At 53.4% G+C, this 15,838-nt stretch overlaps 5 protein-coding genes across 5 annotated transcripts; 2 read left to right on the forward strand and 3 right to left on the reverse strand.

Moving 5' to 3' along the window:
• Positions 1–468: 468 nt before the first annotated feature.
• On the forward strand, positions 469–3,388 carry DICSQDRAFT_108503 (DNA repair exonuclease; the record flags this gene model as incomplete). Its single annotated transcript, XM_007367496.1, has 12 exons — positions 469–529; positions 636–766; positions 822–985; positions 1,045–1,141; positions 1,197–1,474; positions 1,530–1,715; positions 1,767–1,935; positions 1,988–2,427; positions 2,497–2,653; positions 2,715–2,992; positions 3,064–3,220; positions 3,292–3,388. 12 exons carry the CDS (start codon positions 469–471, stop codon positions 3,310–3,312), a joined length of 2,139 nt encoding a protein of 712 aa, XP_007367558.1. The 3' UTR covers positions 3,313–3,388.
• A 169-nt stretch (positions 3,389–3,557) lies between these two features.
• On the forward strand, positions 3,558–4,727 carry DICSQDRAFT_148354 (uncharacterized protein; the record flags this gene model as incomplete). Its single annotated transcript, XM_007367497.1, has 3 exons — positions 3,558–4,012; positions 4,113–4,167; positions 4,260–4,727. The coding sequence occupies 3 exons, from the start codon at positions 3,558–3,560 to the stop codon at positions 4,725–4,727; spliced, it is 978 nt and encodes a 325-aa protein (XP_007367559.1).
• A 340-nt stretch (positions 4,728–5,067) lies between these two features.
• On the reverse strand, positions 5,068–6,615 carry DICSQDRAFT_128135 (uncharacterized protein; the record flags this gene model as incomplete). Its single annotated transcript, XM_007367498.1, has 4 exons — positions 5,068–6,012; positions 6,082–6,230; positions 6,318–6,390; positions 6,445–6,615. The coding sequence occupies 4 exons, from the start codon at positions 6,613–6,615 to the stop codon at positions 5,068–5,070; spliced, it is 1,338 nt and encodes a 445-aa protein (XP_007367560.1).
• Positions 6,616–11,598: 4,983 nt separating this feature from the next.
• Positions 11,599–12,736, reverse strand: DICSQDRAFT_156158 (uncharacterized protein). The gene is made up of 5 exons (XM_007367499.1): positions 12,648–12,736; positions 12,428–12,573; positions 12,278–12,353; positions 12,007–12,218; positions 11,599–11,955 (listed from the first exon to the last, which is right to left on the reverse strand). Exons 1-5 carry the CDS (start codon positions 12,673–12,675, stop codon positions 11,659–11,661), a joined length of 759 nt encoding a protein of 252 aa, XP_007367561.1. The 5' UTR covers positions 12,676–12,736; the 3' UTR covers positions 11,599–11,658.
• Positions 12,737–13,248: 512 nt separating this feature from the next.
• Positions 13,249–14,977, reverse strand: DICSQDRAFT_18085 (ArfGap-domain-containing protein; the record flags this gene model as incomplete). Its single annotated transcript, XM_007367500.1, has 6 exons — positions 13,249–14,327; positions 14,384–14,507; positions 14,563–14,605; positions 14,660–14,710; positions 14,789–14,855; positions 14,911–14,977. Coding segments are annotated over 6 exons (1,431 nt in total), but the record flags the coding sequence as incomplete, so codon positions are not given.
• Positions 14,978–15,838: the final 861 nt, after the last annotated feature.

Genomic DNA, 15,838 nt, shown 5'->3' on the forward strand with positions numbered 1-15,838 from the left:
CTCAATCTTGAGGACGCAGGACGCAGGACGCGGTCAGAGGCCATTGATGGAGGTGATGGGCTAAGCGAGACTAGCCGACGAGCTCGCCTTCGAAACCCCTCGAGCGACGATAACACTCATCCCCCCTCACAAAGTGCCTCAAGGGTAATGTCAATCGACGCGGAAAGCCTTCGTCTCCAACATACTCGCGATTCATATTTTTCTGTTAGGTTTGGGACACGACAGACCCCTTGGAAAACAACGAGCACAAGAGATGAGGTTGGTACCTTGCCATATGCGGCAGGTTCGGCTAGCCCATCACATCCATCAGTTGTGCTCTGAGTGCGTCCTGCGTCCTGCGTCCTCAAGAATTGAGCGGCCCTAGGCGCACGTCGCGTCGCGCGTCGTGCTCCCGCCTCCTGGACTCTGACCGCCATCCGCTACCCATTGTCATTATACCTCCCACATTACACACCACACATAACATCAATGAGCGTTCCCTCAGATGACGAGTACGAGGGGATGCCCCCTCCGACGATCCGCAATGCTTGTGAGTACACCGTCTGTGGCTGAAGGACGCAAATTGCGAGAGGCACAGGCACATTCAAACTGACCGACGGACGGCATCTGGGTTTGCCTTTCACCTGGATGAGCAGACGCGGACGACACCATAAAGATCATGCTGGCCACGGACAATCATATAGGCTATCTGGAACGAGATCCTATACGTGGGCAGGATTCCATAGAGGCGTTCAAGGAGATTCTGCAGCTTGCGGTGAAGCATGATGTGGGTGAACGAGATGTAATTGCGTGAACAATGCGTTGACCCGAGTGGCATCTAGGTGGACTTCATCCTTCTGGCCGGAGATCTATTCCATGAAAACCGACCGTCAAGGGACTGCCTATACCAAGTCATGGCGTTGTTACGGGAGTACACACTTGGAGACAGACCAATCCAGGTCGAGCTGCTGAGTGACCCGAACGACGGGAAGCCAGCGAGCTATTCGTGAGTGTCATTAACGGACTTGATGCTCAAGGTTTATGTTCGAATAGTGACATCCATAGTTTTCCAGCAATCAACTACGAAGACCCCAACTTAAACGTGGCCATACCTGTGTTCTCCATTCATGGGAACCACGATGATCCGCAAGGTGCCGGACCAGTGAGTGCATAGCACATGCTCTCTGTATGCCCCACAGTTCACGCATACGATATAGGAAGGTGCTCTCTGCGCACTGGACATGCTCTCTGTCACTGGTCTCATCAACTACATGGGCAAAATCGACCTGCCAATGAACGACGCCGAAGCGCAGGACACCGGTATCGCCATTCGGCCCGTTCTTCTACGGAAGGGCAACACTCGTCTTGGACTCTACGGTGTAGGGAACGTGAAGGATCAGCGTATGCACTTTGAGCTTCGGAGCAATCGCGTGCGGATGTACATGCCGAAGGACAAGGACAGTTGGTTCAACATTCTGCTCTTGCACCAAAACCGGTGAGTGTCGCACATGTGCATAAATTGACGTGAGGTTGCTGACCCGAGGGTGTAGGGTAGCCCACGGACCGCAGCAGTCGGTCCCGGAGGGGATGTTTGATGACAGCATAGATTTGGTCGTCTGGGGCCACGAGCACGACTGCCGAATCATTCCTGAGCCTGTTGCTGGAAAACGCTACTATGTCACCCAGCCAGGTTCCTCTGTCGCAACGTCTCTCGCGGACGGGGAAGCGATCGAGAAGTGGGTATATGCGCTTCAGCCGCGCATACATGAACTAATTAGCACCTGTAGGCACGTCGCGCTGCTGAAGATACAGGGCAAGGAGTTCGAGCTCACACCAATACCTCTACGGAGCGTGCGTCCCTTTGTCATCGACGAGGTCGATTTGAGTGAGGCAGCAGAGGAGCTTGGCTTTGACCTCACCGACAAGATCGAAATAAGCAAGTACTTGAAGAACAGGGTACGTCATATACCAGCACAGTTGACCCGCACTCTTACGACTACTATCGCAGGTCAACGAGCTCATCAACAAAGCCAACGAACAATGGGACGAACGCAACGCGCGCGCCCTCGAGGAAGGCGAGCCCGAGCTTCCGCGCCCCCTCCCGCTCATCCGCCTCAAAGTCGAGACCACTGGCGTCTCAGAGATGTCCAACCCCGTGCGGTTCGGGCAAGACTTTATCGGGCGCATTGCGAACCCGCGCGACGTGCTCACGTTCCACCGCTCGAAGAGCAAGGGCGCGAAGGGCAAGGGAAAGATCAAGGCGGACGTACCGGAGCTGAGCATCGACGACCCGGACCTGACTGTGGGCGAGAAGCTGAGCAAGGTGCGGGTGCAGACGCTGGTGAAAGAGTATCTGGCGGCGCAGGAGCTGCAGCTGCTAGGCGAGGCGGGCATGTCGGACGCGATTGAGTTGTTTGTGGATAAGGATGATTCGCATGCGATCCAGACGTGCGTGTTCGCCCCGATCTTGCTCGAGACAAAGCGCCCTGGAATTGCTGACGATTGTGTTGGATGCAGGCATGTTCACAGCGCGCTCAGGTCATTGATGAAGGGCGTGCAAGCTAGCGAGGGCGAGGTCGACGCCGATAACATCGACGAGCTGGTGGAGCAAGTGCGCGAGCAGCACGAGCAGCGATATCTCCAGAAGCGAACCGAAGAGCCGGCAAAGGGCAAGGTGCGACTTACCCATATCTCTTGAGTATCCTTGGTTTATCATTGCTGGCGTGCTATTCCAGGGTAAGGCGAAGGCAGCAGAGGAGTCTGACGCGTCCGTAGACTCCATGATGATGGACGTCGACCAGGGCGGCTCCGACTTTGATAGGCAGATGTCGGATGCGCCGCCTCCACCGAAAGCCAAGGGCAGGGCAGCCCCCAAGAAAGCCGCTGCGCCCGCAAAGAAAGCGCCTGCGCGAGGCAAGAAGGCAGCAGCTCCTCCATCGGACGACGAAGACGAGGACGAGATAGAAGATGAAATCGTGCCTCCCAAGCGGACGAACCGGGCTGCTGTTCTCAGGTGCGTGGCATGCGCCTTTTGTTGGCACCCATTTATCGGATGTCCAGCTCATATTAGTAATCGCATTCCAGTCAATTGACGAAGAAAGCCCCGGCTAGGAAGGCTACTGGTACGAAAGCAGCTGCCTCAGGTAGTAAGCAGACGCAGGCGACTCTCAACTTCGCACCCGCCGGTCGAATGTCCGCTCGCGCTGCTGCTACGAGGGCCAAGCGAAAGGTGGCTGAGACAGTACGTGTTCAGTTGAGATTCCGTTCAAACCGGAATGCGTGCTCATCTCGGATTCGCCCCATTCCTGCCAGATCGAGCTTGATAGTGATTGATTTAGATGCATGCTCGGGCATTGTCTCGTAGTGCCTCTTGTGTATCATACGACCGGTACGGATTGCGATTGCGTTCTGCTATCCTTGTCCACTATGTCGGAACCCACTAGCATTCGGACCCAGCCATGCGGAGTGTCCGGATATGACGTCCCGATTTAGGCGCCACACTCACCCCAGATATCGAGCGTATCGCGGGAGTAGCGGGTGGATGTTCCTGCCTTCCCCGCCCTTTCTCCTTCATTCTGATGACGTTCGCGACCATACCAGTTGAACTCCTGCGGGAGATCCTTGCACACGCGCTCTGCGACCATCCTCGTCCAGGCGAGCTTTTATGCGTCAACAAGTTGTTCTATGAGCTTGGCCAGCCCCTCCTATATGCCGACCTCGACTTTCGCTCAATCACTCAACTAATACTCTTCTCCGAGGGAACCTCACCGCTTGTCTGCACTCCTAGAACCCTTACTGTTGCGCTCGCGGGTGGCTCGGCTGACTTCGAGGTCTTCAAGTACTTGGCCGCCGCGCTGCGACGATGTCTGTCGACATCAGCATCAAGGACAGAAGAGGGCGGGATTGAGTCGGAATCGGAGGAACGCATGGGTAACGATGGCAAGGTATCGTTAGAACTGTTATCGTTGCGCCTACACTCGCACAGCGGCAACCCGCACTTAAGCTACATCTACGAAGCACTTGCTCTCGCAAAGTGAGCTCATCACCTTCGCTGCGCGCATGGCCCTGTGCTCATACTACTTCTGTGTTTTTACGCCTCCGTGATTCTGATCTTTCGGCATTTATGCGCGCAGCCCGAAGACGTTCATCTGGAGGGGTCCTGACCCAGAGCACCACTTCTCGACCGCAGTAAGTGCACGTTCCTCCAGCCTTCGCTATAACGGTACAGAACAGGTTCGCGCGACCATCCCACGCTTCAATCTTCCCTCACACGGGCGCAGATTGTGCCGTCCGCAACCTTCCATCTCGCGCGCGCTATCAGCACCTGGACCGCCATCGAGCATATCACGCTCACCAATATGTCCTTCCCGTCCGACCAGCTCGGCCGAAATACCCCCTTCGCCGAGGCACCCCTCCTCCCGCCCCTACAGAGCCTCAGGACGCTTTACATCGGACAGTCGACACTGCTCCCCCCGAGCGCGGTCGCGGCGATGGTCGCGAGACCGTATGCAGGCGCGAGGTTGGAGACGGTGCGGCTGGTGGATACGTACCGGTATAGTATATGGGGGCCGAGGATACGCAGGAAGGACGTGGAAGACGCAGCAATAATGCTGGGGGATGTAGTCGACGCGGGCGAAGAGAGGCGGAGGGAAGTATTGGAGAGGGTGAGGCGTGTGGTGAGGTGTGAGAAGAAAACGGAGAGGATCATGGGTGGGGACAATGGAGACGAGCAGGGCTTGCTGGAGTAAAGGGAGACATGAAGTGGGTACAATGCGTAGGCCTCATCAACGAGAATTTGAACCCAGTCATGTCAATACTTTTCCGTTCTCCTCAAGGTACCTGGTACTTATTGGCCCTAGTGGACGAGGGCTCATAAACTTCCCACTTACGCTCCGAACCAATGTCGGGCCCCGTTGAGCCATTTTGAGCGATGCTGGAGCATGCAGCACGCATAACTGTGTGCGGTTTATCATGGTCACTGTACTGCTTTCTTTAAATCACATTACTTCCTTCCACAATTACAAGATTCGATCTGGACCTATGGTGCTTAGAGAACCCTGCAACCCGCCATGCAGACCATTGGGCGCACTATGTCTGGCGCTTCCTGGTGCGCGTGGAACGCCTGAGCGGAAGAGCGGTCTGCCCTTGGTTCCCGCGGGAGCCACCTGGGAACGTCCCTTCCCCGGAAGGTACACCGCCCGCGTTCCTGTCGGATGGATTTGAGTCTCTATCCCCCAGAGTCGTGAATACTCTGCCTTGGATACCCGACGTCAATTCAGGAGGTAAAATGGTCCCGGAAGGGAGACCGTCATCCTCGTCATCATCCTCGTCGTCATCAACATCGTTGATGAACGCGGGCGCATGCTGATTGAAGGTGATGTCCTCGATGCTGAAGTTTTCGAGGATGTCAATCACCTGGTCTCGTATGGCGATAGGAGTCGATGGGATTTGGGTTTCCATCGAAGTCTCTAGTGGCACAATATCGGGGATGCTCTCGTCGTCCTCGTTGAAGGATGTATCGGCAAATGTGGAGATGTCGTATGAGTTGTTGCTGTCCTCGGCCATTAGAGTTGTCGCCTGAGCCAGCATGCGGGCCATGGCATCTTTGGAATCCAAAGATTGATATTGAGGGATGTTGAAGGCGAAAACTTCATGAAACTCCAGTAATTTCTTTCGATATACCCATGATGCCATATGGACCTGCTTTCCTCCAGGAAGTTCGACCTTGAAAGGTGACCAAAAACCTCCAATTGTGCATGCGCTCTTCGCAGCAAGCACAGCCATGCGTGGCTTGGTCTCGATATTCGAAAGATCCAGGATTCCAACCAGGCCATCTTCAGTTTCTCTCCATGTGACTAATGTCTCCTGCGGAACACGAATCCTCTCCTGTCTGATAATTGGAGGGAATTCGTCCTCATAATGCTCACTGAGAACACTGAGGCGGTTTAGGACCCCCCCAATTGCAAGGTCATTTTTCTGGTTAGGGCTTCCCGAATATTTCGTGAAGAAGATCACTACATGATCTGGCTCGTCCTAAAAATTATGCACAGTTAGCGGCATAAAGTTGACGGATGTGAGATAGTATTCAACACTACTACGTACCTCTTTTTCAGGTAGAGTTCGGATCTTGGCATGCCCATCTGGCTGACCCCGCCTATCTAATTCCTTCTGTATGGCATTCTGGAGCCACGAGAGAGGCGGACAGATTGCAAGTGCATCGTTATCATATAGGGCGTGGCAAGATTTACACACTAACACAAGGAGGTGAGCAGGTGCACGGCGAGATGAAGCAAATGAGAGATGTGTGTGATGGACAATTGCAGAAATACGCAACTCACACAGTATAAAATTCTCTTGGTCGGTCTTCTTGAATCCTCGTTCAAGTAATCCTGTACAGAACAGCCATACAAGCTGGATGTACAAGTATTGTCAGTTCAAGCAAAGTTGAAGAATAGAATGACTTACAGAGTAATTCTCGATCATGGTTCTCGAAACAATATGGGCGCACTGTGTATCTTCTGCGTGTCTGCACAAAGCGCACTTCTGGCCCCAATTCTTTCTCACTTCCTCTCTTTCACTGTCACTAAGATGGACGGAGCTTGTCACTGAGGCAACGTGTTCCTTGGGGATAGACATTGTGGGGTGATAGCTAGTTGTGTGGACGATAGGTGTGATTGAGTGCTGCGAGAATTGTGGAGGTCTATGCCGTTTGCTGTGTGTCGAGTGGGATTCTTAGTGGAAAGGCTACTTGAGCCCATGTCTCTTTATATTCTTGCAATCCTAGTTGAGGCGTAGGTTGGGGAGGTGGGTGCACCGGTATGAAGGCTGCTCTGATGTCATAGAGACGAGTGAGAATAAAATTGACGTGCAGAGATTTTGGTTTGCCTGTGCGGTTGCATAAACAGTGAACAGCTCACGCCTCAATAATACCATCATTCTATTATTTGTGAGTAATCATTGTGGCGCGCGGTATGGTGGTCAGCATGAAGTCCGATGAAGACTAGCCCATGTAGCCAAGGCAGCAATATGTTACTCGAAGCCTCACAACAGGAATTCATGCCTCGATCGACGAATGAAGTGATCTGTACACTGTGGTCCCTAATTTCTCACAGTTGAAACGCAGTATCATAATAGACATGTGTCGCTACTAAGGTGTACAAGTAAGCCATAATTGATAACACGTCATAGTTCTTTACTCCAACACCTAGGGCGTCCTCTGACGAAAACTAAATGTCCCAATCGCCAAGCAGAGCACATTGTGGCAAGCTGTCTTATCACCTTCAGTTGACGAACGATTGCGGTCGAAGCGCGGTAGTCCAAGGTATGGTTCTCAGTGTCAGGTAAGCCTGGGGAATGTCACACCGAGCGCTGGGTTCAACTTGAAGCACGTCTGGGCGCAGTGGGCCAGGAGATGCGCCTGACCCCACCATACATGCAATACTTGGATACAGCATGCTTCGCTACCACCGATGCAGTATGTTGTTTCCTTAGACAGATACCATTGAACAAACTTACCTCAGGAGTGCAATATTTGGGTTGCTCTAGGTAAATCAGCCAGGAGGTAGCAATGTACGAGACAGTAACTCAATATCTACATTCCTTGCAATCTCAGTTCATCCTCATATTCTCTGTGAAAAAGTGTTTGACCCTTCATGCATGTATCAATTGATGACTCCTTAGCCAATGCGTAATGTGTGTCTGAAATGATGTGACACGAGTGAGCGACGGAGGGAATATTTGAAACTCTGCTACCATGCTATGATGTCTGCAAGTCTCTCAGAACAGCAATTGCGGCCGTGGCATTTGGGGCGATGTTGCCTTCGCGCAAGAGGAATGATTGATGATTAGATCCCTGCACCATCTGGGCGTACGACCAGGTTCCCAATACGACATAGAAATGATGGTGTACCAGTTGACACACCATCAGGTTTGATCCCTTTGCCTCGTGTGAAGATGTTCAATACAAGCCTCTCAGTGAGATGAACGACCGCCTAAGTCTGTTGAATCTTGCGGAGATCGTATGCTGAAGATCATATCTTCTTCACAGCTGCGCACATTCTTCGCGCTCGGACTCCACGGCGGCCACACAAGGCCTTCTGAGTAGCCATCAGCACGCCTCTCCATTTGATTCATCTGACAGATCGGAAATGCGAAAGCGATAGAGGCCCGCGCCTTATGGAGGGTAAGATGTTTTATGTCTCTTATGTCTTATTCCATGATCCAATCTTGGACCGTAAGGGTCAGTGTGCCAATTTCTGAGAACTTCTCTGCAGACTGCGACCCAGAGTTTTGATACGTGCAAAACGCGGTCCAAACCAACTTAAAACCTATTCGCAAGAGGCCTCCATTGCTTACGGTATCTGAATTCTGAACAAAAGGTAGTGAATTACCGGGGTTCGACGCCCTAGAGGATGGCTTCGGCAAGGCTACCATTCTGAGCGCGCCTGGAATGCGTGGGCAATTCGCCTCTGGTACCTGCTCCCAAACTACAACCTCAGTGCGATGGAGAAGCTTCGCGCGATGAAGCAGGGACACCAAAACCGCCATCCAGACACACCCTCCATCGGAATCTACTCGGAAGTAGTAACGCATCTGGATCGGAATATGGTAGACGTGTCTGTGCGGGTCCATCGCCGCATCCCAGCCCTTGGGCATCGTCCAACCCCACGTTACCTGCTGCCGGCTACCAGCGGGGTGATCGAGCAAATGCCTGATCTGCACTTAGACGGGTCCAGAGTGAGTGTCACGAGGTGATGAGACGCGATATTAGCTTTTTGGAGGCCTTGTGCTCGACAGCGGTCATGACTTGGAGAAGGTTGACGCTGCCTCGCGCTCAAAGAAGAATGCATCGAAGATTGGGTTGTTGGGGGGTGCTGGGAACGCAGTGAGAGTTTCAACAGCGACTCAGCATCCACTAGGTGGCGCCAACCCACAGTGTAACGGGCGCCCATATCTGAGCTGGCTCCAAGGGATTCTCCCCGCCAAATGCCTCGTCGAACGCCCAGTATCACAGAGTGGCCCAGATCCGTCACATCAGTTCACTGCCCCAACGCCCTGCGGCCTGCTGAAACTCTATTCTGCACGGTGAAAGATGCACTTCTGATTGCATGTGCGTGATGGGCAGCGGCGCACCGGAGTACCGAGCTGTGCATCACTGGAGAAGTCGCCTCGTGTGAACTGCCAGACCCGTCCATCAGTGAAAGATTGAGCAGCATTTCCGAACGCGAGGCCATAGACAAATGACGGTGGATGATCGTCTCAAAGAGGTAACCGCGGAAGATAAAAGACTCCGCAGTGAAGTAGCAGAGCAAGAAGAGGTGGCGGGCCTGTCTATCCTCTAAATGGCGCAAGGCGACCTTGACCCCTCAGCGACCCCTTCCGACCTGACCTCCATATTGAAGCTGTCGCTAGTGAAGATTGTCTTGGTACGCGGATCATCCCAAGCTCTGCATAGGGATGAGGGCGATGATCCGGTGGGAAAGGAGGTGTGCATATCATCGATCATCGGCTGAACCTTCCTAAGTAGTAAAACGACTCCGATAGGACAACATACTGTGCGAAATTTTTGTTGCAGGCGCTATAGTAGCTCTCTACGAGGCGCAGGTACCAGAGTCAAACGTGGGGCTCGCATCATCACTCTCCCGTTGCGTGATTCGTCTCTCCTACATCAGGTCTTCAACGCTCAGGCTGCTCAAACGTGTATAAGTATCTGGAATAGGCATATAATATGAATCAATGTGAGTTCGTGGATCAGAATACATACCATTCCCGGCGGCATCCGTATAATTTACATGGTCTCTGCCACAGCGATACACGAACAAACGAGAGCGATGTATGGATATACTTGTGTCAGACGAGTCAACCCCCGAGATCGAAGGGAGGTTTGCTTGAACGAGCCACTCGATCTGGATCATCTTTGAAATAGATAACACGGTTGATGCGTACGAGACGAGTAGCCTACAACGAGGTATGTAAACCTCTGGGATATCGGGCCAGGGAGGTATGAGACCTCCCAACCACGCATATGATTGGCTGTCAGCCTAGGACATCAATACGGGCGCATCAAATTTTGATAGCTGGACCGGTGTACATACTCGAGGCAACTTCAAGGAGCTCGAATAAAAACCATACTCCCTCTGAGGAGGTCGCAGTAGTTGACGAGGCAGCATTTTTCCAACATGTGAAGAGTGTTGTGCAGGCGTGGCGGGTGGGGGACGCGCGACGCAAAAGACCACCGACGCTGTCACCACGGGCGCATCAGCGCGCTAGTTTTGATGATCAAAGTTCTCAATCAGCATTGTGGCGTTTGATGCCAGATTTAGGGTTTGCGCGAAGAGGACCCGCCATTCGTGCTCCCTCCCCTCCCTCGCTGCGCTCGGGGGGTCCCCCGAGCCGGGAGCACTCAGGCGGGCACTCTAAAGCCTCGTTCGCGCGATAAATACAGACGGCCTCCCCTTTGGGGGAGGAGGAGGTGTGAATAGCGCCTAACCCAAACCCGAACCCGAACCCTAACCGAACCCAAACCCAAACCCAAACCCTAACCGAAACTCTAACCGACGCGTATCACTAAGACCGCGTGGGTTGGGAGGTTTGATACCTCTCTGGCCCGATATCCCAGAGGTTTGCATACCTCGTTGTAGTCTCTACACGAGACATGGGCGATCATACCTGACTATAACCCTTCAAGCTGTCGGGAATGAGGCGATACAGAGGAAAGAGAGCACTGCCGGGGATGTATCGACATAGAGGAACTGCATTCCTTGTGAGTGCTTTCTCCCTACTGATCAACTAATTCACTGGGGCTGAGCTTGAACAGTGTGCGACGCGCATATGAAGGACTTGCATCGGGGGGTTTTCATCTTGTGCCCTCCCATGAGGGACCTCTTGCTTCTTCAGGAGTGGGAATGCAAAGACTGGAGCGAGAGGGTCGAAGGGAAGGAGATACGAGACAGGACAGTGCCGCCTCCGCACGTGAGCCCCTACCATCCCTGTTCCGATTGCTATTCGTTTGACAGATGAACAAACTGTTTGGAAGATGTTGACTGGCCGCTTAGCGTCTGTATGGATCACGATGACCCATACCACCGGGAATTTCATATCCAACATTTACTGGGACTGCAGAGGTATGGGCCACCGGACAGGTGGCACCTTCCCTCCCCGTATCTATCTCCAGAAGGAAAATAGCAAGTATACAATCGAAAAAGAGTCAATGGGGTTCCATGCCGTGCATGACGGAAAGCTCAGCCTGGAATTTCAGTTCAATATTCCAGGGAAGGCATGGCGTCTCAACCCTTACGCGGCCCTTGTTCGAGCCTTGGAAGTCATAGGAAGTGCCTATGCTCCAGTCGAGCTTGTCGTGGCCAACTTTCCAGAGATCAGCCCCGGGGACTCTTTGACACTCGTAGAGAATCCTGCCGAGGAGTACTTGAAGGTGTTGCTTCTCCTGCGTGGCTTGTACTCAAGGACGGAAGAGGATTTGAACTCTGAACGTCGCGCGAGAGCTGGTGGGATGACCGCTCATATATATGTGACGCCGACTGACATCGTGACTCCAGGAGATCTCACATGATGTGTTTGTAGGAGCAAGCGATGTGGCAACGACACCGCGACGAGTTAAACATAGTCTGTATTCAATCTTGGCTGTAATGAAGCTATCTGCGACGCTGTACAGTACAATTATCAGGCATGTGGCAGGGGTTCATTGCTATACGAGATCATTAAGCCCATCTCATTCCAACCCGCGCGAATGTCCAGGCATTCCTGCTCGATCGACTTCAAATTCGTGTCTGGCAGCGGGACATACACAGAATTGAGCATTCGTAACCCGACAGCGAAGACCACGTAAGGATTCAGCGCGAGCTGTTTGAAACGCTGTATGACGCGAACGCCAGTCCGCTCGCCACCTAGGATAACATTTGGGATGGGGGGCATGTGCTGCGGCATGAAGATGAGAACATCGAAGCTTGGGCGATCTGACTGCATGTCCGTCCAGTTCTTCACCTGCTCAATAGTTGTGAGATCACATACTGAGTCCAGTCTATCCACTAGTGTGCCATCCTCCCTAATGCCAGTCGCGTTGCCGATGGCTTTCGGATCTGGGCCGGGGGATGCTCCTTGCAGGTCGTTTGCTAAGCGCCAGACGGTCGTTGCCTCAGTGTGCCTCATTCTGGACCGGACGTCAGCGCTGGGAAACCAACGCCACACGTCTTTTCTATAGGCATCTGCATGAGGCTTACATACTGGACAGAAATATCAGCGCCGCTTCGCTACGCCTCACATTGATTTATTTGAGACTGACACATCATGCGGTTCCCGGGGTGGTTTCGACCGAATGTCTTTGGTATGAGCTTGAGCGATTCGAGCCATGGCAATGGCTTGTCCGGATCGACGGCGGATACGTCTGTCAGCGCAATCACTCGGAAGCAAGACATGACAACAGATCACTCACGTTGTCTGCCGTGAAGTAGTCTCCGTGTGACAAACAAAGCCTGACTTTCTCTAGATCATCCTTGCCATCGCAAAGCTGGCATTTGTCGGGAGGTATCTCCGAGCCTTCAACATCGTCTTCGTCTGAATAGTCGAGCATCGGGAACGCTGGAGCAGGAACCCGGGGTCAGCAGCAGAAGTATCATTAGAAGAGATGATGAGGGGTTGAAAGTTGTACTTGCACGAAGACCCATTCGCATAATAAGACATCCTCAATCTCAGTGGACGGCTAGTTCTGACAGACGAGACGCGACGCGATAGCTCAGTTTGAAGGCCGGGCACAGTGCGCCTAAGTTCACGGGTTGCCTCTTGCACCTGCTGTTCTCACGCGCTTTGGCGATAAATCGTCGCCGGCAACGACATCGCGACATATAAAGATATCATGTTACGATCGATGTTGAGAGGGACTATCATTATGCTGTTCAAGATGAACATCGCGAATGGGGTGAGCAGGACGGCAGCGGCCCATCCTCCGACTGCTAGCTGCTTTACGAGATTCACACATAACGTACGAAAGCGTCCTCATGTGACTGTCCGCATTAATGCATTGCGAGGTAGACATCCTAGACAAATCAACAAACCGCATCGGATCTCCTCGACTTCCGCAATTCCATCCCTCTTTGCTTGAACTTCCCTATTATTGTCTGCGTCTCCTTTACACGCTCACATGCCTCTCCATTGCGGCTGCTGCCCAGGGAAACCTGTAGGTTGCCCCCAGCCCGTTCCGCCGAACGCGTTTCCCGGCAAGCCGCCCATACCCAGTCCCGCGTTCGACTGTGCAAACTGAGGTTGCTGCATGAACGGGGCGGGAGACGGCGACCCTCCGAATTGGGGCTGTGGCGAGCTGAAGGGCGTGATGCCGGGCTGTGGCGAGGCTTGCATGGGGCTCAGCCCATACGGGTTTGGGTTTAGGTTCCCAGTCGGGGCCTGGCCGAGCGGCGATGACTGGAACATCGGCGAGCCTTGCATCTGTGCCAGAGGTTGGGGTTGGAACATCGGCGATGCTTGCGGATGCGCCTGCGGCTGAGGCGTGTACAGGGGCTGACTCGGCTGACTGAAAGATGAGGGTGCGAAGGAGGGTTGGGAAATGCCGAGATTCGTGGATGGAAGAGAAGATGGCGCGGCGAATGGAGACGGAATCGTGTTCTGTGAAAGGAAGGTTGATGGAGCGGAGAGTCCACCGCCCATGGTGGACTGGGGCTGGAACATGGACGGAGAGGTTCCCGGCACCCCGAGGGTTGAGTTCATGCCGCTCAACGACATGTTAGACAAGCCGGTGTGGAGACTCATGCTCCGTGGTGTGCCCCCAGGGAAAGCACCCGTGGGCTGCTGAGTCAAGGAGGAGGGGAAGTGGTTGTTCGGGCTGACAGAGAGACCGGAGAATTGGTTGGGTACGGAGAGGCTACTAGGGTGAGGTACGTTGATAGCTTGTGTTGCCGGAGAGGATACGAACTGTAGAGGAAGGGACGAATTTGTAGCGGGAGCTTGCAGCTGTGCGAGGTCATTCCATACGGGGTTGCTCAATTGGTGCGACTGCTGGGGCGGTGATGTGGTCGACTGTGGAGGGAGCTGTTGTGGCATCTGAATAGGCTGAGGTGCAGGATGCGGAGGAGCGATGGGTTGGGATACAGAGCGAGGTTGCGACTGGTTAGCTACAGCAGCGGACGGGGTCGAACTCGAAGATGTAGGGAACGCAGGCGCGGGTGCTGGTCGCGATACGGACGAGGACGATGAGGCTGACGGCGGCATCGTGGCTGACCGCGGAGGCACCGGAGACAGTCTATCGGATGCAGACCTCGAGGGGCCCAGAAGCGCAGCAACCTGTGCGGAGCGTGTGACGAAGGACTTGTACTGGTACTTTGCTTCGCGGGTGTTGGTCACTCGAAGATAAAGACCAAGGATGTAGGACTGTACTCACACCGAATATACTTCTCCAGATCGCTGTCCCTTTCCGACTCAATCATGTTCGTAGGTGGCGGATGCTTCGTCTCGTCGGGGTTGTAGTGCGCATTAGACTTGGAATTTCCCATAGACCTCATGAACTGGCATACAAATCGTCGACGGTCCCATCCCAGGAGACGATGAACGCATACGTACCTCGACTTGCTCCTTCGTCCAAGTATCCATGGTCAAGCTCTTCCTGTAGACGGAATGTTATACTGCGAGAGCCCACACAAAGCGCGACCCTACCTACACCTTTGATATGTGTGTACCCATCTTGCGGTGAATGCTCGCGCAGCCGACACTGTGATCCATCACAGGCCAACGCATATTGAGGATCCTTCTCCCAACATAATTCATGGATCGACACGCGGAAACTCACCAAAGGAAGATGCCGAGGTTGTATGATGCCCATCGTGGGTTCCGGTTCTTGCAATCAGCGCACAAGTCTGGATGGGTTGAGTACGCTTACGAAGGGAACTCGTGCACAATTAACGAACTGACCATTCCCCGGCTGGCTGACGAGCTCCATGAGAGCTCGCTGATTTCGCTCCGCAGCTATCTTGTTGATCGACATAATTCCCTAGCACAGAGAGTAGACCCAAGCACGGAGTCCGAGTATACAGCCTAGTAAGACAGAGATGGATAAAGAGATAAGACGAGGGGAGAGCCCGAGAGAGAACGCAGAAGGTCGTCGTCGGAGTCGGTGAATATGCCTCAGCGGGCGCTAGCTGCACCCGAAGCAGCTCGTCTCGATGCCATCACCTTGCTTACACCTCTGACGACAGTCTGCAAAGCACGGATGAGTAACAACGCAGCGAAGTCCGGAGGGAAAGATATACATACGTAGCTGACATGGATCCCGGCGGTTTAAAGATGGGGCGAGGGTCCGCTTGTCTTGGATCTCTCATGGTGAGTCCCTCCGTATTGTAGCGGAACTGTTGGATGCTCGCTAGTAATGAAGCTTCGTCCTACGGGCAGAGTCTATGGCGATCAATGCTATGTCTTGCGGTCTGTAACAGAGTGCATACTCGCTGACGATATGTCGTTGCGCATCCCCGTACCCGAACAACCATGGTCCTTCCAGACATCCACTCTGCGTGCCTTTTCCGGTAACGGCATGTTGTACAGGTATATCAGTGAATGTCCGCCCAAGACACCAATGAGAGTCAGGTGTGTCCGTGAGGCAAGCGGGCTGTACGCCATGAGGCCCGTTCGTATAGCTCTCATCCACAAACTCGATCGGATCCTGTGCGTCATGCACTTCTTACGGTCGCCCGCTGGGCCGCTCAAAGTCATAACGTCAGAAGAACATAGACTTGAATCGCCTTCACTCGCTAATGATGTACAGTGTGTTCACGTGTACAACCAATGAAACGATCGCAGCTCTAACAGTGAGTCACTGCCTTTCCTAGGACGCGAATCTGGGACT

This window comes from Dichomitus squalens (genome assembly GCF_000275845.1).
Source record: "Dichomitus squalens LYAD-421 SS1 unplaced genomic scaffold DICSQscaffold_26, whole genome shotgun sequence".
In the NCBI taxonomy this organism is placed as follows: Eukaryota; Fungi; Basidiomycota; class Agaricomycetes; order Polyporales; family Polyporaceae; genus Dichomitus; species Dichomitus squalens.